At 38.1% G+C, this 23022-nt stretch overlaps 4 protein-coding genes across 5 annotated transcripts; 1 reads left to right on the top strand and 3 right to left on the bottom strand.

Annotated features, from left to right (window-relative positions):
- Window positions 1-93: 93 nt before the first annotated feature.
- LOC148919623 (3-oxo-Delta(4,5)-steroid 5-beta-reductase-like) lies at window positions 94-1595 on the bottom strand. Its single transcript, XM_089044962.1, has 2 exons — window positions 1453-1595; window positions 94-1340 (listed from the first exon to the last, which is right to left on the bottom strand). Exons 1-2 carry the CDS (start codon window positions 1489-1491, stop codon window positions 195-197), a joined length of 1185 nt encoding a protein of 394 aa, XP_088901088.1. The 5' UTR covers window positions 1492-1595; the 3' UTR covers window positions 94-194.
- On the bottom strand, window positions 1453-5127 carry LOC103320397 (uncharacterized). The gene is made up of 2 exons (XM_089044961.1): window positions 3189-5127; window positions 1453-3059 (listed from the first exon to the last, which is right to left on the bottom strand). The coding sequence occupies exons 1-2, from the start codon at window positions 4972-4974 to the stop codon at window positions 2980-2982; spliced, it is 1866 nt and encodes a 621-aa protein (XP_088901087.1). The 5' UTR covers window positions 4975-5127; the 3' UTR covers window positions 1453-2979.
- A 7006-nt stretch (window positions 5128-12133) lies between these two features.
- LOC103320396 (uncharacterized) lies at window positions 12134-15380 on the bottom strand. Of its 2 annotated transcripts, XM_016792552.2 has the most exons (4): window positions 15152-15352; window positions 14548-15010; window positions 13387-13734; window positions 12134-13296 (listed from the first exon to the last, which is right to left on the bottom strand). In XM_016792552.2, the coding sequence occupies exons 2-4, from the start codon at window positions 14980-14982 to the stop codon at window positions 12673-12675; spliced, it is 1407 nt and encodes a 468-aa protein (XP_016648038.1). In that variant the 5' UTR covers window positions 14983-15010; window positions 15152-15352; the 3' UTR covers window positions 12134-12672. The 2 variants fall into 2 exon arrangements, with proteins under 2 accessions (XP_016648038.1, XP_008220295.1); XM_008222073.3 differs by having other exon boundaries at window positions 14548-15380.
- A 5066-nt stretch (window positions 15381-20446) lies between these two features.
- On the top strand, window positions 20447-21115 carry LOC103320395 (peamaclein). Its single transcript, XM_016792543.2, has 2 exons — window positions 20447-20611; window positions 20767-21115. Exons 1-2 carry the CDS (start codon window positions 20530-20532, stop codon window positions 20949-20951), a joined length of 267 nt encoding a protein of 88 aa, XP_016648029.1. The 5' UTR covers window positions 20447-20529; the 3' UTR covers window positions 20952-21115.
- Window positions 21116-23022: the final 1907 nt, after the last annotated feature.

Here is a 23022-nt window from a genome sequence, read left to right as displayed (position 1 = left end):
TTTGTGCCTTGATTGAGATATGCTAAGCATTCAGGCGCAACCGGTTTGTTTGGGAACTAGCATTGTATCTCAATTAATTTGTTGTAACTTCAATTTTTACAAAAAGAATAAAACTCTTTTAATTATATCTACAAGCTCTTTATCAATTCATTAAGAAAACAAATATACATATATGATCACCATCATACATTTCTTCATGGCACAACCTTGTAAGATTTCATCTTCTCAATCCATGAAATGAAAGACTTGTAGGAGTTCCTAAACCCCAAAAACCCATGCTCCTTGCTCTTATTCATACTGTCCAAAACAGCCTCCCCGCCCAACACATAGTCAGCAAACCACCACACCCCCACCTCCTCCAGCTTCGTAGGCTGCAGCTCATTCTCCTTCACAATCTCCTCCCACACGCCCTCCTTTCCCTTCATCATCTCCACCAAGCTCAACCTCCCCTCACCCTCCTCCTCATAAAACCCATGCTCCTCAATCCCAAACTGCGCCGCCAACCCCTTCCAAAACTGCTTCCACTTAAACACATCCCCATTGTTTATATTAAACGCTTCGTTTGCGGCATTCGGGTCCACCGCCGCCCATATGTGCTGCTCCGCTATCAGGTCAGCGTCCGAGGCCATCGCATAACACTCCCAAGCCACTTTGCTGCCGGGAAACTTCAGGGGTTTGCCCTCTTGCTTGCATATAGCAGCGTAGACACAAAGCGTCCCAATTATGTTCATCAAGCTGTGAGGAGAAAACCCAAAAATGTTATAGGGCCTGTGGACGGACCAAGTCAGGCCCTCTTTTTTCTGGACCTCTTCAAACAATATGTCCTCCAAAGTGTAGTAAAAATTGGGCACGTCCAGCCTCGGCAGGTCCTCGGTGAAAGGCGGATCATGGGCTTTAATCTTGCCAATGCACTCGAACGGCCCAAGGTAGTGTTTGGTGCCGGTTTGGAGGCTGACGTGGCGGAGATTAGGGGCCACTGGGATCACGACACGTAGGAGGTTGCGGAACATTGCGCCGTTGGCCTCGCAATTCTCGATCTCATTGGCTCTGCTGGTCCACGTCACGTAGAAGATGTGGGTGACGTCGGTTAATTCGGAGAGCTTGGCTTTGGTGTCTTCCGGGTCCGAGATGTCGCATTGGATGTAGTCAACGGGGTGGTCAACGCTCCAATCTGGGCGGGGACGGCGCGCGACGCCGTACACCTTCCAGGGACCGCCGGGCGTGTCGTGGAGCGGGAGGATCTCCGCCAGGCTGTTGCCCACGATGCCCGTTACGCCGATCACTAGCGCCACGCTTTGGTAGCCTTCTGGTGCTGACGCATCAGCTCCTTCCAACTTTTTCTGAAAAATTCGTGACAATTCGCAACATATTTAATCAACGAATAATTGAGTAATAAATATGATGGGAAAGATCATCTAATATATGATTTAAAAAATTGAATTGAATAATGACCTTAGCGGCGCCAACAGCTCCCGCCCACCACCAGCTCATTTTGGTTTCTAGGGTAAGAAATCAAAAGACTCCGCTCTCCAGCAGCAGCAGCTAACAGTCAGTGGTTGATCCAAAATACACCCAAAATGGAAATTGGAGAGTTGTATTTCTTCTTCAGCTTCTCTTTCTTTTTTTCTTTTTTATATGTATGATAGAAAGAGAGAGGGGAGGGAGACAAAGGTTCGATGTTTTCGACATATGACGCAAGGTATGACATGTTGTGTGTAAATATGTGGTTCCAATTCGTGCCAAGTGTTTGTTTGCATGTGGTCCTCCTCCTAGCTGCTTCGTTTACGTTCTAGTCTTGTACACCTACACTCCACCTTCTCCTCCTCCATTCTTCCACAATCCGTCGCCGTATTGGGCTTTAATGTTGTTAGTACCTGATTGCAGGTTGATTAAGCTTTTATTTATTTTAAAACAATTTGTTTCCTTTGAATTGGTATGTCGATTTGATGATGGAAGTAGGAAATAGTATTGAGTATGAGCCGCTAGATTTTATAGCCGTTACGTTCCAATTGACAAAGAAGTCAGAAATGGACAGCTTACCTACCACAAAAGAAACTTGCTGCATATTGTGAAGTAGAGAATTTTGTCTTTAGTTGCATTGCTATCTAACCAACATTATAGCAACTAATGGCAAAATCATGACATCGCTTTTTTCCTTGTACCTAATCATGAAAAGGATTCTCAAGGTAATTAATTGGTTATAGGTATCTGTTCAAATTTTCAAACCTTAAGATGACAAATCATGTTCAGTGCAAGAGGAATAAGAGGAATCTCCCCTTTCATTCTCTCTCTCAATCTCATCCTTACTTCCATTCTCACTTTCATTTTCCTCTATATTATAGCAATTGAAATAGTTATCAAACGGGCCCTTATTATCTCACTATAATACGAGAGCCACAAGCTCCGTAATCTGTCGAACTATAGTAGAAATAATATCATTATGATATATAAAAATTCAAGATCATAAAGTTCACTAAATTTGGAAGAGAAAGGCATGTGCAAAACCACAAAGTCAAGTTAAGGGATTAGGTACTCCTTTTTCCCTTTTCCATTTCGTCTTGCTCTTCATTTGAAAATTTGTTAAATCAATATGCTCAAGTGGTCCTCTCCACCTTTCTATTGAAACAGTACTATTTACATATAAATATTGTGCGTGCACTATTATCTAATTACCACATACAAAGTATGTCATTAGATTATCTCAGTTCGGATATTCTTTCATTTAGTTAACATTTTAATTCAATTAGAAAAGCCTACCTTATACTTGGCTTACCCCGGTGAAGTGTGTGTGAAAAGACTCTCATCCTCCGATACTGCTTGTGGAATTTTATATTATTATTTTTAAATGGTGTTGTTTCATTTTCTGAACAGCTTTGTTTAACTTGGGCAAACACCTTACACATAACATCTTGTGGCCATATCGGTCTAAAACATTTGGTAACCCAATTGACTTACATTGATCGAGCCACAACACAACCCTTACGCCCTTCTTGTCCTTTCCATCTTCCTCCTACTCTCTTCCTTTACAATTAAAGGTTCTTCTAAAATGGTGGACAGACCTGAAAAACATAAAATCAAAAGTGATCGATACCTGCACAGATGCATTTGAATTTCAAAACTTATCAATCATATTTTGTACTGCGTCTCATAATGATATATGAGCACTAAATTTAGTTTCACTTAGTTACCTTTTTTCTCCATCATAACTCTCATAATTTCATCACGGTAATCTTGCTTGTCATCCCCACTTTCACATAAGTTACCCTTCCCTTCTGATTCTTGTACTTGTTTCATCACTTGAAAGTCTCGACGAGTTGCCATCGTTGACCGGGCAGTCGCAAAGAGCCACGTGGCCTCCATCTGTTTGCTGATCATACGTGCAGCATAATGTGGAATCTTCACCCGCCTGCTACTCTCAGACTTGATGCAGCCATTGATGAACGCCAAACAGTCCATCAAGCTTTCTTTAGCCAACCCTTTCATGTCATAAGCCTGTGATCTTCTCCAGAGGCTTTTACTATGAGAATTCACTGGAGTTGACAAGCATAGAGCTCTGGTTGAGTCCCTAATGGCAGCATCTGAGTCCCTCATCAGCAATTGACACTGAGCTCTGTTGCTATAAAGCACCATTCTTTCTTTTCTCAACCCTAATGGGCACAATTCTAATGCTTCAGAATACTTAACTATGGCTTCCTCTATTTCTCCCAAACAAAACATATGATTTGCTTCTTGTTTTATTACATCCACCAAAACCATTCTTTTCTCAATTTTTTCTTGACACAATCCTCTTTCCCTCTTCCTCCTCTCCACTTTCAAATTCCATAGCTCTTCTAAATTCTTTTCAATTTTCCTGTTCTTGTTCAATTTTCCCTGCTTGTAATTTGCAAGAAGTAGGGCTTTTGTGATTGTTTCACCTAAGTTTGATCTATCCCCAAGGCTTCTTAGCTCAACCAAATCAACAAGAAACAAGGCGGCAATATCGATAACTTTGTACCTCGTATCTGGGTCTTTGAGGAGCAGCAAAAGGCAGTCGATTCCCATGTACTGCCAATCATCTGAAGACCTCGAGATATTACAGAGGCTCTCTATAACTTCTCTCGACGCAGAAATTTCTTTCCTCCCATATTTACTGTAACACAAGATTCTAATAAGTCCAACACCAGCTGGTGATGAGCGATTGGCCAAACCACCCCACATTCCACACAATTGTTTCAAAAAGTCTTGCTTGCAAATGAGATTCAAAGACTTTTCTTTGCAAGCAAAACAATTTAAAATATTGAGGGACCAACATTGGAGTTGACTTGCCCACTCCTCAGCCTTGCAAATCTCCATTTCTAATCCACCAACACCTCTTGTGAGCAAATCACAGTGGTATTTTTGTCTTTTTCTCTTATCCTTCACTCCTACAAAACTCACATACACCACATGAAGACATGTAGAAGCTACTTTCATGGCTGATCTTACCACCTCTTCTTCATATTGTGCTACAGCTTCAGAGGTTCTTTCATAGCTTGCAAGGTGACCGAGCGCTCGAGCAGCAACCCTTTGCTCAACCCAACTCATCTTTCCTCTCAGAAGATCAAGCAATGGTGGAATTACGCCTGAAGCTACCGCCTTTTCAGCAAACTCAGCCTTGTTCATGGTGTAAGAACCAATGACATGAGCTGCATAGTAAGGGATGTAGATGTTTTGGTCTGTTTGAAGCCAACACTTGTTGTTGATGCCTTTGAAGATTAGCTTTGCCATGCACTCAAAGATTCCAAGGGATGGGAACTCTGGGTCATCAGGGTGAGTCATAGCAATTTGCCATAGACTGCTCAGCACCAGAACATTTCCTTGGTCTTCTCCGAGTGGTAGTTCCTTGAAACATGCTGATATTCCAGCTCTCCTCTTAAAGAAGTCTGGTTCTTTCATGGTGCAGAAGAAACAAAATGGTCTCGTGCAAGCCTGCTCCTTTTGCTTCAGGGAATCCATGACTGAGAGGGACAAAGGTGGAGTTTAGGGTTTGGGTTTTGTGGAGAAGAAAAAGGGGAGTTGGAAAGAAAGTTGAAATTAAGGTGAGTCAAGTGGCCAGGTGTTGTAGTTAGTGACATTAACGGCGCATGTATAGTACTTAAAACCTTATTATATATTTTGAAGAATCTTTTAGTACTTTTGAATTCTCTGCTCCTTTGTTTTGAGAAAGGTTAGTCCTAAAAGGTTTTTGTAATGTTGTATACTTTTACATGTCTATCTTTTTCATCAGGTAAATATGTTTAAAGCAAATGCGCCCTTTAATAATTCACGTGGCAGTTTTGCTTTGAAAATTTGCTTCATAAAAAATTTGTCACTTGATCAATCTGGCTTCAAGCTCCGACATGAATTTGTTCATGAATCTTGTAATGATAATGGATTTCTAATTTGTGGGTTGGATGGGCGTGGCTACATATATTCCAAATTGCTGGCTGAGTGGCAGCCATACAAGGAGCAACAACAAGCATATGCGGAGTAGGTAACCACACAGGAAAATGCTTCCCACATCGAAAGTAAGTGGTCCTTCCTCCCCGGATTAAGTACCTTTTTTTCATTCTGGAAGGATGGGCATTTCTTCGAAACAGTTCTTTTCTTTCTTCATTAATTATCTAGTTAAAATGCTAATTTGTCCTTGCATTCGTCTTAATAAAGCTAATTAAGGATCGCGTAAGCAAGACAGCAGATCCTCAAAAATCTACCAAGTATAAAACTAACCAATAAACACTTGTTAGAACAAAAAATGTATGCTTTTCAATGCACATTAGACATGATGTTGTCTGGAGCCTGGGTTTTCGTTCGAAGTCCCTTGTCAACAGGCCTACAGTGTGCTACTCTAGCACTCTTGTTCAAAAGCCAAAACCTATATCTCTTTAATTATATATAATAATGCAGCAAACAAAGTGTATTGTGATTACAGATGGGTTCTTTGTTTGCTAAGGGGAAGAGAGGGACCACCACATGCTTCAATATAAACATACTAAATTGAGGTGGAAAGCATGAGAAGCTTGAAAAGAGCAGATTTAGATGGAGTTTAATCCTGTCTAGTAATGGTAATTGAGGATTAAACAATATGCTTAATTAATCCTAAGACTCGTGCACTTGGGGATTGGGATGCATTGCATTGCATACATACATATGTGTTGTTGCTGTTTAGTTTATTTCTTGTTCGTACGATTGGCGTGGAAAATAGCTGCCTTGGTTTCTAAAGCTCGTAATGATGATGAAGACTAACAGAAAATCCAGATGCGACAAAATTATATTGCGGGCTTTGAGAGAACGTTAAATTGTCCATTTGCTTTCAACGTTCAAAAGATATTTCGCTATGGCTGATTTTCGGACAGGTTGGATTGGAATCACGGGATTCCAATTGCAATTCAAAAAAATTCTGAAAGATAATTATAGTCCAATTTCATTCCAAAATATTTCGAAATTTCAATACCCATTCCAATTCAGAAAACTCGGAATTTTTGGAATATTTTGAAACTTATATATTTCGAATTTTGTGTGTGGAAATTTTTGAAAACTAGTTCAAAATTCTAAACATGTCCAACTATTTGAAGAATTAAAATTAACTCAAAATTGAAAAACTCATATCATAAGCTTGGAAAACTACCCTCCGTTTGAATGAGGGAAAATAACTCGGAATTTAACTAAAAGTCAGGAATTTAAGATGAGAAATTGACAATTTCCTTGTTTGGCAAAGAAAACGTGGAATTTATTAAATAACGCGCGGAAAAAATCATGAAAATTAAGGCATCGAATTCCCAAATTTGGGGGTGTATCCAATTCTAATTTTTAATGACTTTTAATGAGTTTAAAAGTCTGAAGATATTCAATTGTGACTTTTAAATGGTCTTTAAAAATTTAGTTGTATTCAATTATGAGTTTTAAAGAGTATTTAAAAGTTTTGAGGTATCTAAAATGTTAATGACTTTTAAAAACTTTGTTAAATAAATGACTTTTCAATACTTTAAAAACTAATTCTTACTATCAAAATTCTTGCTAATTTACATCAAACTTTATGAAAGTATTGGGAAGCTAAGAAGATAAAAACAAAACGTCTCCCATTTTTTCTTCCCTCGTTATATCAAGTAGCAGAGAGATCTTTTTTCTTCATGATTAAGGCTCCACTTTGGTATCCCATCTTGTCATCCACATCCTTCAGGTTAGTAAAAAATCTTGAATGTTTTTCTTCTATTCTCATCAACAGTAATGAGCATTGGAATTTCAAAAGGAATTTGTATTATGGTTTATTCACTGTCGTTGAAATGAATCATGGCTAGCTTTTATATATATATTAACATAATCATGGCTAGCTGAACACCAATTATTTCCTTATGGTATTTTCATTTTCAAATGTACTTTGTCATTTTTATCATTTTCTAATGTTAAGGAGAACTATTCTTTGCTTTTACGTAATTGTATCCAATTATTTTTTTTTCTTATTTTTTGTTCCATGTATGCCGACTGGTGTGTGGGTCTTTTTATTCTAGCAGCCTGACGGATGAGCTTGGACTTCCGAAAAGAGAAACATGTGTGAAATTGCCCCTTGAGTATGAGTTCAAGAATCATACCCCAAGAGTGTTTCGAAAGGGTAGCTAAGCCTTAGGAAACTCCTTGGTCTTCTTTACCAATGAAACCAACAGTCACTTAAAAATAAATTATTGGCTTGGCATGAGAAGCTTGTGGTATGAGAGTTGAGCATTCATGAGTTTAGCATGAGAGAGAGAGAGAGAGAGAGAGAGAGAGAGAGAGAGAGAGAAAGAAAGAGTTGCGATTTCCAGAAGAGAAGATGAGAGAAGATGGAGGAATATGGCTCGAAATTGCAGGGGTTTTAAGGATGAGAGATGATGATTGCTCTATGGATGTGTGTTTATGGAAAAAGAGAAATAAGATGGAAGCATGGATGGCTTTAGCATATTTCCAGCAACTTGACGAAAGCTTCGTCAAGCTCTTGGATGATTTGACATAAGAGAAAATAAGAAGCAAGGGAAGAATAAGGCTTGAAATCGAAGGGTTTCAGAGATGAGAGATGATGCTTGCTCTCTCTGGATGTGGGTTTTGAAAGAGAGAAATGAGGAAGATGGAAGAACAAAGCATGAAATTAAAGGGTTTCAGAGGGGATGCTTGCCTCAATGAATTCTCATGGTTGCTGGGAGGCTTGCAGCAACCAAGGTAAGTTGTCTTTGCTGCGTAGAAAGTGACTCTTTTTATAGGCACTGAAAACTTAATTTTATCAAGCCACCCTCTCCTATTTTCCTTCACTTTCTTCCATTCCATCTTATTTGGTGAAAATTCTCTAGCCCAAGCATGTTGGTATGAAGCTTTTTGGAGTTCCAAGGTCCTCAGGCAATTAGACTTCTCCATGTGGGTGAGGAGCCACCCACTTTTTTTTCTTGTTTTCTTACCAAAGCTTGAAGAGGAAAGAATGGGTAAGGGTGCTAGTCAAAAAGGGTGACCAGCACATGGGTTTATTTGGTTTTAATGGTTTTGACAGATATGCTGGATATTTTCCACGATGCTGGGCTAGGCTATTGGTATTTTGTTTTGTTGATGCCCAAAAATTCAGAGTTGTGCCCAAATAAATTCTTGGCCCAACATAATGCCTTAATAAGAAAAAGACTCGGTTCGGAGCATGCAAATTCCTTATTCATGCTTGCACAAGTCATGACCACATGTCATGCCAAATAAATATGCAATCTCTCATGCTAAGAGTTGAAATAAGCACTAACTCTACGAGCCCATGCTAATTACCTCGTCAAGCATCATGCCGCTATTCAAGGATGATAAAATTAAAACACGCCGATTGACATGCCATGTTAAGCAGGAAATTATTATTTCACACCCAACCACGCTACAAGTTTAAGTGGGCTCAAGCCACGCAAATGCCCAGGGCTTGCTTGAGTAGGTTGTGGTATGGATGGTAACAAGCTTTCATGAGGCCCATTGATGAGCCAAGAAATGGAAGTTTTGGGCTGCTTGGGAGCCCCAAAACTCAAGCTTATTTCTTGAGCCCAAACACATGGGCTAGCATGAGAGACAGAGAGAACATAACCCAATGCCTTAGAAAGAATACAATAGCTTGTTTAGAAAACCTTATGTTAATTAGAGCACCCAAACACTTTGTCAAAAACACTTCCAGCAGCTTGACGAAAACCCATTAGATGCTGGAGATAACACGCTGATAACTCAACAATGTACATACAAGCCTAGCCCAAAGCCTTATAAAAATTCTGGCATCGTGCTCCATCCTTGCTAGGATTTCAAGACGGTCAAACAAGGAACCATGGCAAGAACCAGTGGAAATTCATGTGTGAGAGACGAATACCCATCGGACAAAGAACTTATCCCATCTCTTTTTCCTCTGCAAGCTCCATCTTGAAAATCATGAGAGAAAGCAGGTGGCGCCTCCCCCCTTATGGGAAGGTCCAGCTGCGTCAAACTATTAGAACCACAAAGGGTTCCTTACCCATACTCCTTGGATAGGAGAATTTCACCAAATTAGATCAAGTAGGAAGAAACGATGAAAAGGGAAAGGAAAAGTTAGATGAAATTAAGGTTCTTCAAGCCTATAAAAGAGAGCCTTATCTACCCAGAAAACCATCCACAACCTAACCCATCTAGAGCTTGACCAAGCTTTGTCAAGCAACTGGAAAGTCACTCAATCCACATCCAGAGAGCAAGCTTCCTCTCTTGCTTCCAAAACCCAGCAATTTTGAGCCCTATTCCTCCATGCTTCTTCTACCTAGCAAAATAACTCATCCAAGGCTTGACCACGCTTTGTCAAACAAATTGGGAATTTTACTCAAGCCACCCAATTCTCTCTTCGTTTTTTTCCTCTTCCCTTAGGAAAGAAATCTATCTAATTTTCCTCAGTTCCACTTTAACCCTTTGTTCACTGTAAGAAACTCACGCTTATCTCTCTCTGTTCATGCTAAACTCATGATGGTTTTGCTCCCATGCCACAAGCTCCTCATGCTAAGCCATTAATCGATTTATCATACTTATTTGGTGTTAGTGAGATGAACCTAAAAGTGTTTTTTAAAGTCTCATCAGATTTTATAAAAGGGAGCTTGGTTTGGAACTCAGGCTTTTTGGGGAATTTTTGTTCATTGTCTTCTTACGGCAGCCCAAGCCCTATTCGTCACTCTTTGGAACAAAAACACCCTACATGTTTCAAGCGGCTGTGAGTTTGCTCAGCTGGAAACACCTATTTGATCAAGGTGCTGGATATTTTTGCTGATGTGGGATTTCTTCAAGTGTTTGCTAGCCATTGGATATTTTCCTAAGCTATTAGGCCACTTATTCTCTCTCATGCTTACCCATATGTTTGGGCTTAAGAAATGGGACTCGAATTTTGATGCTCTCAAACAGCCCAAAACTTCCACTTATTGGCCTATCAATAGGCCTCATGAATGCTCGTAACCATCTATACCACAACCCACTCAGCAAGCCTCAGGTATTCGCTTGGCTTTGACCCATTTAAGCTTGTAGCGTGGCATATTGCTCAAATAAGGATTTTCCGCTTGGTGTTGTATTGGGCCGAAAATATATTTGGGCCCATTCTGGGATTTTTTAGGCTTTAACAACTAGTTAATTCAACATATTAAGATAAATGCTATTCGTAAAATAAATATAAAAATAAGTATTTAAAAGTCTATAAAACTCTATGACAAAAGTGTATGAAAGTTTGTCACTTAACTTTATAAAGTATATAAAAGCCATTAAGAATCTGTCAACTCTAGGAAAGTCACTCACTTAAAAAAAAGTCTTTAAAAGTTAGAATTGGATATACCTCCCTTAATTTCTACCAAAATAGGAGTCATTTCATTATTTTCATAGTGCCATTTACGAAATTATGTTATTTACAAAATTCAATATACATAAATTCAAACACTGAAATCTTCAATTACCAGAAATTGAAATGATGGAAATATAAATTCCGTCATTTTAGAATTCTATGTAATTTTCAATTCCTCCATCCAAACAATGCTAGTACTTAGATATTGTTATCCTTTATAAAATAACTTTTCTATGTCTATCTGGTCATTAAATTATATTTAGTTCAACATGAAATTAGTAACTGTGTGCACTACAAGCTTGAAACTCCAATATATTTCAGAATCATTTTTTTTTTAAATCTCTAGATACATTCTAATTCCAATTCAATTTTCGGATTTCGGAACTTTCGAATGTCAAAATTAATTTGAACTTGCTAAAATCAGAAATTTTAGGAATGGAATTGGTTTGATCGAATTTTCCCATCCAACTTGTACCCTTACATTTCCATAGAATATCACTTGTTTATATATATATATATATATATATATATACATAGAGCTTCTATTGAAGGATCCCTCTATTTGAGGGACACCCTTATAGGGCTCACTCGGATTATATTTCACTAATCTAAACCGTCTATTTTGTAGATAAGCATTCAAAGATCATCTATACAAAAAATCACTTGAATCCAATATCATTTGACCATTCAATTGAAGTTATTGAAATTTTAGTACTTTATTGAAGCACCATGTTCATTGATTTTGTAGGACACAATTGGATGTTGAAACGGTTTCCGATTTGTCTAATTTTTTGTAAAGATGATTTATGAATGAAGACCTAAAAAATAGATTATTTGGATCATTGGAAAAGAAAATTATAGGGTACCCTAAAGGATGTCCCTCAAATAAAATTATTTGAGGGATCCCTTAATAAAATGAGACTATATATATATATATATATATATATATATATATAAAAGAAATTAATAGAAGAAAGTTGGAAATTTTGGACATAAAATGAATTGATCAAATTTAGTGAAAGGGCTTAAAGTTCTGTGGGCTGGGGAACGGGCTAGACATGAGTCTAAATAATCAGAATGTAAAATAGTTGCCTAGCCCAAGTTGGGATCACGTGGTCAAAATTGAGATCATTTAGACAAGTGTTGAAAATTGAGATCGTTTAGACTGGCCCAAACTACATAACTCGAAAGTTTGCGGTCGAAATTTTTTAGCTTTGATTGATCAGACAAATCCTCCCAAAGAAAGGATGAGTTCAACATTTGCTTGTACACATCTGCCTCTTCTTCTATTTTAGTTCTGTTTTGATAGTCTAACTTCAATTCCAAGAAGAAAATCCAGCTTGTGTATTGATCTTACTGCACTATCACTTCAGACTTCATGCCATTAAAAGGTACAATGCAAAACCTTCAAGTCAAGCTGAAATTAAGTACAAATCTGCATCAAAGCCTAGATAATATGAATTTTACATAAATCGTAATTGATCTGCAGGTACCGTGTTGAAGGCCATCACATAGTTGAAGTATTCAAGAATCTCAAGAGAAGTGTGAAGTATTCAAGAATCTCAAGAGAAGTGTTCCATGATATTCTCGTCAGTAAATGAGCTCCCTTAGACAGCTCAATCTTCCACCAAAAACCCAAGCCCCGACTCTGCTCGAGTACAAAAAATTTCCAGGCACCTGAGAAAATCTAAGGACGACCGTCCACTCACTATGTACAAGTTTGAAAATATATTGATCCAACGCAGAAGTTCTGCATTCAACTCAGCTCCCCTATGTTACCAAAACCTACCTTTGATAGTGTCAGTCCATACAACTAGAGACCCTTTGCCTCGTGGAATAATCTGGCCTTCCTCTCTCTCCTAAGCATCCATCTTCCACATCACATTATTGACATTGCCTTGATGAGACCTCTCGAGTGAAGCAACTTTGGCTCGATACGCAGCTGCTGCCATGGTGTTATTTACAGTCTGACCTTGAGGGAGCTCACAGGTTTCACTCATAGAAGCAAATCTTAGCTCAGCAGGGGGGATGAAACAGTCTATTGACAAGCCAGGGACATTGAATGCCACTTCCTCAATTGTCCAAGCTTCTTCCATCCTGGTCTTGGTGTGACTCAATGCAGTTTCTCCAAACCTGAACAAAGTTACTACCGAACGTCCTGAGTGAGCAATCATAATTCCCTCAACCGGCCTGTAATCATCGAGAAATGAGTTAATTGTGGTCTCCCAGTAGACAGCATCACCTCCATTGTTCTGAATGCGGGTCAAATGGGAATCTTCCAAGTGTACAAGGAGCCCTGTTTTCTGGCTGAAGTAGCCAAATAAAACATGCCTAATGATCTCTGCAGGCCCTTCACTTCTGGCTTTCAGTGTCACAGGATCCGTAGAAAGCTTGAGGATGAAACACTCCTCCCCATTAATATTCTTCTCACCAATGCATCTTGAATTGGTAAACATGCTGGCAGTGGTTCTTGGGTCAAGTCCCTGTAAGAGAAATAAATTAAGCACAATAATTATATCGTGAATTGGGGAAAAAAGAAAACTGAGCCAAACAAAACTGGATCGGCACATTACCTGAAGTGCACGTCGCAAGGGTCTAACAGGGCCTTTTGCAGCATGTGCACCAAGCCAAGGTGTGTGCCTCCACACAAGCTGTCCATTGCAACCAGCATGAACCTTGCTGCCACCAAGTGCAAGCTCCACATACCACATGTCTGGATGCATCTGCCACAGTACAAAGCCACCAGACTCCGCTGCTTTGGAGGAATTCCGGTTCTTCACAACCCTGTTGGCAGTCTCAAACTCTGAAGCTATCATTCTGACCTTACCCATAGCATAAGCATTGTGGATCGAGTTCTGAAGCTTTTGCCCTCCTGATGCTGCCGTATACTGCTGCAATATATACTGAGCAGATGAAGATTCCTGCAATAGATATTACAAAATCATGTTGAGAGGGTCTCCAAAAACTGAAATGAAGGATGAATAAAGGTCATGATCCTGTACAGTAAATGCAGAAATGACATTCTCACATCCTTACATTTCAAATTTGTAGATATACTGGGAAATGGGTATCAAATACTCAGATTCAACATTCCAGTGCAGTTCCTTTAAAATGCATTAAGTAATTGATAACTACATTATGAGTTCATGCGGATTGTAAGGCGGTATATGTGGTAAAAAGGAATAAAGGAAAATGCTGCACACAGTGTATATTGGTAGAAAAGAATGGCCATCTAAACCAGTTGTGCAGAGTATTTTTAGTATTAAAAAAAGAAAAAGGGAGGTACAGTGCTCAACATCAAGTTGGTTTGCTTACCATCTTTTTCTTTAAATTTTTCCTCCATGTTAATCAAATCAATACGCGTGAAATCAAAGTAACTTACTTTGAATAAAAATTTCAAGGAAATAATCAACATGTCCTACCAAATTTTATATTAAAAAATCAAGCATGCACAGGAAAATCATTGATGAGCCTTTTCTTTCATTTCAGGAACTGGAAAATGTATCAAACAATAACTCACAAACCCACCAACCCAAAACAAGAAAAGCATTAATCTTCATAAAAAGGAACATAAACTACGACAAGTTTATAGCTGCCAAAGTCATAAACTTTATCTCATCAAAAAAAGTCATAACTTCAGACCCCAATTTGGAAAATTTAACATTTCAACATGCAGAAAATTAATTTAATTGCAAAAAAGGATGTAGCTTGGAGAGAGAAAGAGAAGTACTAACAATGGGAGTGTCTTTGATGCTAAGGTGAGGCAAAGGTTCGGTGGTGCTAACGTGCACCGGGCCGAGCGGCGCACCAAGGACCCCAAGCAACAACCTCAGATCCGACCTTTTGTAAGCTGAGCACGAAACCGAAGGAGCCCTGCACAGCTGTCCCTTCATCCAGTGGCCCCACTTCCCCTCCATCCTCGAATCTCCACCGTCCGTCCCATCCGGCCCTTCCTTCAACGGCGACAACGCCTCCGCGGGCCTCAAGCTCCCGGATCTCGGAATCATGAACGGCTCAGGCGGCGCCACGTGGTGGTTCCTCCTTCGCCTCAGCAAACTCGACACTGGGGACCCACTCCTCGCCGGACTTTTCGCCCTGGACCTCCCCGGCGACAACCCCCTCACCACCTCCTCTTTCAAAGCCGAAAAAAACCCCTGCTTTCTCTCCATTTCACAACTCTGCCCCTCAACTAAAATTCTAAAGAAAAAGAAGAAAAATGAGAATGGCAGAATAGCAGCAGAACTTGCTTTGTTGGGTATGTGTTTTGAAGCTATAAAGAGTGAGAGAGAGAGAGAGAGAGAGAGAGTAAAGAACTGAGACAGTGAGAACAAAGCTTACTGAAAGCAACTCTGGCTTTTGATTTTTGAGGAAGGAAAAGATTCAAGGAAATTAAAGGGCAGCAATGATTAAACAAAGGAAAGATATTGCCGCGATAGACAAATCACATTCTGAGAATTCTGATTCTGCGCTCTCTTTTCTTCTTCTTTTATTTTTCTCTATTTTATTTGTGTCTGTCTCTCCTAATAATTAATGGAAAATAGTGTGTTTTACTTTTTTACTTTTTCTTTGTCTGGGTGGGGTTTGGCCAACCAGCAACAAGAATAAGAAAGAGCGGGTAGGTCAGGACATATTGGTCATTTCCCAAATTCCCAAATTTCTCATTCGGCGGTGCCTCTCTCCTAGTTTTGGGGTTTCGTCCTCTAGGGGATAATAGGACAATAGTGTGGTGTCCATAAGACCATAGCCTGTAGGGCTGCTACAATACGACGACGCTCTGACAAATATTTTCTTTTTTAAGAAAAAGTTTTCTGATCATAGACAATCGGAAAATATTGGGGGCAAAATCTTTCTCGTGAGCTATATGATATGGCAGGAGGCTGTCTGTTGGATTTTGGCGCCGTGAGCAACGGTCAAGTGTCTTGGGGTTGGGTCAAACAAACGGCAAGTGATCTGGTCTTTAGTTGTTGGCTTCAATTGGCTTGTTGCTTTGTTGGCACGTTATTATTGGTAGATTAAAAAAGAGATCATGTTGCATGCATTAATGAGTGTGAATGAATTGATTGGGTCTTTGTATTTTATGATCAGCGTGCTATAAAATTACGATTGCTAAGTAAAGCATGCTCCGAACAATTGCCTAACGCTTTACAAATTTCTTTTCTTATATAAATATAATTGAATATTTACGTAGAGCAGGCAGGTGCAAAAGTTAAAGCAGGACATTAGAAAATCCAATGTGAAGTGCGAAATCAATTTTGTTGATGTTCGAAATGGGTGTAACTATAAAAAGGTTGCTTCAAAGTAATAATCATATAAGCTTCTCAACGACCAAAAAAGATTGGTTGCTCAAGCTGGTAAAATGATAACTTACGCGCTACTAGAAACAATGGTGTACCTCATTGACTTGTGAAATGATCTTTTTTTTTAGTACAAGCAACAGTTTAAATTATAAGGGATGAAGATTTCTCCCCAAGTCCAAAAGCAATTTGTTTTCGATTTGAATTTTTCCTTTCCTCGTTCTATAGTGGGCCCAAGGCCACTCTTTAATTAATCATTTATTTGGACCCAATTCGGGATTTAAAGGGTATTTTTGTCCTTTCTATGCATAACGACACATGACATCATCTTATTTGTTATGGTCGCTTATTCAGCTTTGCCGTTATTTAGTGCCATGAGGGAATGTTTGTTGACAAATTCACCATGAAAATAAAGGACTACTCATGAATACCCTCTTTATGAAGCTGGTTAATCATGCAGACTTGTTATTAACATAGGTTTATGAATACCCTTCTTCTTCTCTTTTTTGGGTCATTTTTATTTTAAAATTTATTGAGTTTCAACTTTCATTAAATTAAATTTTTTTTCATCTCAATCGCATACATAAATTTGATTTTTTTTTTTTTGCCAAGTTCAAACTTACCATCCTATGCTCATTCTTGAGTCGACCCATGTGCTTAATGATCGCCATCAGCACCTAGTCATCACTTGCCATGGAGCTTGACACTTAAGCAGGGTGACAGACAATTGTTGGTAACAAGTCTTGGTTGTTCGGTAACTTCAGTTCATGGGGACATTGATAGATTTTCTCGGCATGTGGAGATGGACATTATAATAATAAATTGGGTTAAGCTAGGACCAAAATCTTTGTGCATGACCGTTCATTTGTCCCTTGCAAATGCAATTATCATGTATACAAATTTATAAATAAATCCAATCTTAGACATGTATTTATAAAAAAATTCAAATACTATTTAAATATAGAAACACATTCAAAATCAACCCAAAAGTCAACAATTGTATATTTTTTGGGTGTATTTATAAATAGGTTTTGAATGTATGTAATGATGGATTTTGGATGTGTTTATAAAGTGTTTTGGGTGTTGGATTTTTTATAATTTCAGCTTTTATTTTAGGTGTTTTATTGAAACTCCCTTATATGTACTGATCTCAAAATTTAGGCCAACTTCCTACTTCCTAGCAATATAATTATTTAATGTCAATTACCAAGTTCATCTTTTTAACGAAATGGGACCCATCTAATTGAAAAGACCAGAAATGGGTCCCTTCAAATGTACAAATTATTTTCTTGTAAACTTTAGTTCCGGAAACTCGACTTATGAAATGTTGGTCAACATTATCTCATATTTATTTTGATCAAATGTTCATATACTTTTTCTTTGGTCGATATCTCATATTTATATTGGTTGATAGATTGACAATAAAACAAAACTGTCCTCCACTTCATTAGTTTAAGTTTAAAAGGCAGACACCATCTCCTCAATCACCTCGCCAATCACGGAAATCAGTTTATTTTCCATTTTTATTTATTTATTCATGGATCGTGGGGTAAGTGAGAACCATGATTTTGGGTTTGGCATTCTCGTTTCAAATTTCCGTTTCAAACGGCTTTGATTGGAAACTGGATCAGTCAATGTTATGCTATAATTTGTCAAAGCTATTCTAACTTAGTCTTTTTTTTTGGTTTGTTTCCGTTGAAAATTATTCATGTCACCTTTCAAAGAACACAAGAACAAATTGCTCTTTATCAGGTTTAATATGACTTTCAATGCTTTAGACTACTATCTATTTTTGTTGATTAGAGATAACTAAATCTAACTCAACATCATATAGTTAAGAGCATTTACTCGTGCGTCTGAGAGTTTACGGTCAACTTTGCATGTCTTCTCACAATATTGCTTGTATATCAAATATTTATAATACAAAAAACCCCAAGATTAAAGGGCCTTCTATGAGTCTTACAATCATGGAGGCCGGCCCATACATGAAAAGAGTTGGGTCCAATCCAACAAATATCTTTTTAGAAACAAGCCACGGCTTGCACATAGTGGCTTAAAGGCTTTCACAACGAAACGCACCCAAGTGATGTCGTTTTGGCCAAAGATGTTTTAACCAATTGAGTATTCTAATTAATCAGCTTCATTGATACACGTACATTCATTACAATATATGTACAATAAACTAATTATGTGCATTTGGTAATGAAAAAAACTAATTATGTGCATAATGAAGACCACTAAAATGTAAGAATTGATGATGTTTTATGCATCAATGGCCTCAAAATCATGAAAATATATTTAAGTTGGTATAAAGACATATAAATAAAGCCATGATCCATCATATCCTTCGCTAACCACAATAATAATTATGTTTATTTAACAACCAAAGTGCCCCATTTTTGAGCTGCAAGCCGGAATTTGATAGGGGTTAAGGGTGCATGGCCCCATTTAATCAGTCGAACCACACAATTTGGCAACCCTAATTAGTCCGAAAGGGCACGTACGTACGTACCAAGAACACATTTTTTGGACCACCACACGTTTTCCTTATTTGGATGTTCACTCATCAAGTGTGGCAACTGGCAAGAAAGCAACCTTTCATCCTTGATACTGTGTCGTTCTAAAGCTGTGTTCCAATACTCAGGTGGTGGTTTCAGGTACTTTGTACCATGTATCCCAACCCAAATGAATTTTGAGAGATTGCTTATGAAACAAATAATGCATGTTGGTCCCCTACCTACCTCCAACATTTCCCTAATACCAGTATACAGCTGAAGGGCAAGTTGGGTGAGGAGAGAAGCTGGATCTCTCGAGGATAAACATTTTTGCGTGAAATAATACATATATTTCGATCATTTGATGCTCTTATTAACCTTGAAGATTGAGAGTCTGGAACAATGATTTCTTTGATTTTTATGTTTTTCATGAGAAAGACAGACTTCATGAGTTGGATTGGCAGATTTCAACCATCCATTTGTGATATTGTTGATTACTATCCAAAGACAAACAAAATTTGGTACTACTGCATAGGACGAATATGCATGTAGCTTTTGGGCCCTAACACTAAGCTGTATTTTGCGACCAAAATTGTGCCGTCTGGCTCCAGCTCCACTAGATGCTAGTGGGCAAGAATAAACTTCCCTCAGAAGAGGCCTTATTGTCTGCTTCGGACCTGTGTTCAATATTTTGATAATGATTTGATTCCTTGGCTTAAAGGGATGGACCACTTAGCCCACACGCATTTTAAAACGTGTGGGGAAGAGACTGATATATATATACATGCATCTTTGCTTGCAAGTGACAGTGTTTGATCAAACGAGAGATATTTTCATCAAATTTGGGTGATGTGTTTCTTCCCTATGAACACAACCAATTAGGTCTTATTCTAAAGCTTCTTTCCAAGTATCTCTCTAGGGCCTTCTTACATTGCATTTTAGCCCAAATGAAGTCAGCATCAGGCCAGCTAAGTCTTCCAGCTTGCAAGCTTTGGAAATTCTTTTTGAACAACTCCATTAAAAGAGTGGTGATTACTTAGGCCCCGAAAAAAGAAAAAGAAAAAGAAAACCCTAGTGGAGTCTGGCAAGAAGGTGCAGTGCAGATATAGGGTTTTGAATGTATATTGACTTGGTGTTGGTAAGAAGCAATCTTAAACCGACATATCACATGACAAAGCACGCTAAAAGTGGCAAAAGAGAGGACCGACAAATTCTGCTCTGATGGATGGCACTGTAGCTGCATACATATTAGAGTTCACTTAAACGAAAAAGGCTAAAGTTATGGCTCATTTTTCTCTCTCCCTCTCTCTCTATATTGGACTTGGACTTGGAAGGGTGTTCTGAGGTTGTCTAGAATTTTCTAGTGTGACAAGATGCATAATTAGGTCTATAGATTGTAACTTATGATTTACGGGCATATGTGAACAACTGTTATTAACACAATTCATACAAATATATGAAAATCTAGAAATATAAAAATGGGATTAAAACACAGATTCTCTCTCTCATTTTGCGTTTCAGTTAAAGATAGGAATGGAATTTTTAGGTTACATAACGGAATTTAGCATATTTAAGTCCACATCCAATCTGATGCCACTTGGAGGAGGCTTACGGACAATTAAAAACGTTTGATTTTGACTTGTGGTCAAGCAAGGGATGAATTGACTAAATAATTTGTTTTATTCTTTGCGGGGATGCACTCGTTTCCAGCTGGCCAGATTAAATAATCCAAAACCATTGCCAAAGATTTACCCAAAATTAATTTGCATAGTAAAGTTAATCCAACATCAACCCCTTCATTTCACCTACCTACCCCGCGTATTATAAATACTCTCCTCATCCCCGCTTCCATAACTCGCATAAACACAAACACACAAAAACACATTAGCCCAGCCTCTTCCATCTTCAACCTCTGTTCTTGGCAAAAATGAAGCTCGGCTTTGCAACCTTCCTGCTTGTTTGTCTTCTTCTCAGCTCCTCTGTGTTTGAGGTTACAATGGCTGGTTCATGTACGATATATGCCTACTCTTCCCAAAAAATATATTACTATGTGTCTCTTGGCTTCATCATATTTTATATGTATATGTATATATATTTATTGTTTTTTTAATTTGTTTATTCTAAAACTATGAAATTAATTAGATGCCTGCTTATTTTTGGGCAGCTTTCTGTGACTCCAAGTGTGGGGTGAGATGTTCGAAAGCCGGATATCAGGAGCGGTGCTTGAAGTACTGTGGAATCTGCTGTGAGAAATGCCACTGTGTTCCATCTGGGACTTACGGAAACAAGGACGAGTGCCCTTGCTACAGGGACCTCAAAAACTCCAAGGGCAACCCCAAATGCCCTTAATTAACCACTCGCTTATTATCAAAACCCAACAACAAAAAATATTAACAAAAGTTGATATTGCGTTATATATAAATATGCTAAGTAAGTACTCTCTTCAATTTGTGGTGTATATCATATGTATAAAGAACTAGTTATACGTTCAGTCTTTGTATTCAATTTATAAATCGCTCCCTCTCAAAAAAGAAATAGTTATGTCATACAAATTTAAGTGAATAAGAGGAGGCCCGTACGTGATGTTGTAATAAAAATCTTTATTATATTATAATTATATATTATGATTATGGTGGATTTGTTATTGGATTTTAATCTCATTTTGGTTTAATGTTCCATGATAGTTGTTTTTTTGTTTGGAGAAGATTAGGAGCTACCTAGCACGCTTTTAGTGCTCCTCTTATCCTTTCCGCATTCCATGATTTTGGTACAAGTGTAATACTCATCTTGATTTGATCAATCAATCATGGATGCTCATCTTGATTAAGATGGAGGGATGGAGGGATGGAGGGCCCTGATTGTGGCACCACTTGATGCTTCTACGTAATGGTTCATTGGTTGGTGCCTTAATTATTAAATGATTAATTGCTTCATACGGGAAGAGTTGGCAGGTGCGTCTGCTCCACAATTGTATTTGATATGGACACAATTCGTATTAATTAAACGCGTCGTTTTAAATGGTTCGCTTTCGAGGTCGTTTGTGGGCATGAAATTTTAATTTCACATGCATCGCACGTTAATCGTCATCAGGCCCTAATCACCCTGTTTGACAGTCAGATTGGTACTTGCAACGCCACATCTGCCGCGCCCAACCCACCTGAGCCCTAAATTAATTACTCACATATATTTTCTTTCTTTGCCCTCTCTCAACAGTTTTTGCTCTCAATCTGTTTCAACTTTCAAACACATTCAATTGAATGAGTAACTAATTTTGTGGCGCAAACTCTCTATCTCAAATTTAGGTTTTCTCTGTGTTTTCAGTTTTACAGTGTTATAATATTACTAAATTACAATTGCTATCCCCTCTCCCGATATCACTTGTATAATAAAATTAAAAAAAATACAATTATGATAATATTTTGAGTCAACCTTAAATACGAAATCGAGGACGTATGGGTAGTGTAGATCCGGTTGTTTTGTCCAACATGAAAACAAAGATCTCAAGTTGCCCCTTTATCCAGCTAGCTCTCACCTTTTCAGAGCATCCACAAAGAGGGGGTGTATTTTGGTGTGTAAAGCCACTTTTATATCCCTTTACACCTCAGGGAGTGTAAATACGTTTTTGTTATAACGGAAACGATGTAAATCAAAAATGCATATTCGATTTGTTTGTGATAATTCTTTTTTGTGTATTTTTTTGTGTATGTTTTTACTTTTTAAAATTAATTTTGTGCGTGTTAGATTTATTTTATTTTTACAAATAAATGGACCTAAAAAAATTTAAAATTTGAAGAACATGTGATTTTACCTACAAACTAACATAAAAATATCTATGTAGAAATCTGAGCCATTGGAAGTGCAATGCAAATTGCATGAAATCTAGACCTTCCATTTTGAATTCCAATCTCTCTCTTTCCCTTTTTCTCTTGTGGGTCTCGCCTGCAAAGGATGTAAAAAAAATGCAAATGTGCATCTAATTTTACATCTCCATGGTGGGGGTGTATTTTTACAACCATTTATATATTTCCATTGAAAATGATTCCGGCGACAAAAGTATATATTTAACATACACTCTCTTATAAACCCTCCTATTGTGGATGCTCTTAAGAGAAGAAAGGTGGGGTGGGGTAACAGGTTGCCTTCCAAGGACAAATTTTCAATTCTTACAAGAACTCCCGCTAAAAGCGAGTATGAAATCATATTGAAACTTATGCGACTTTGTTTCTCTTTTGGCCTGAAAACGAGTATCATTGTTAGTTTGGTAGATATTTAAGAAATATTTGCCAGAAAAAATGAAATAGTGCTGCCTGATCCAATCCCTTGACTTCACTTCACAGTCAGACTCAGAGGCGTGATTAAACGTCAATAAAGGGAAGACTTGGACTTAAATCCAACTACTTCACAGTCAGGTTATATGCAT

The sequence above is a fragment of the Prunus mume genome, linkage group LG2 (genome assembly GCF_029339155.1).
Source record: "Prunus mume cultivar Tortuosa linkage group LG2, ASM2933915v1, whole genome shotgun sequence".
NCBI classification, from domain to species: domain Eukaryota; kingdom Viridiplantae; phylum Streptophyta; class Magnoliopsida; order Rosales; family Rosaceae; genus Prunus; species Prunus mume.
The sequence above is the reverse complement of the archived record's forward strand: the minus strand, read 5'-3'. Positions and strand labels throughout refer to the sequence as shown.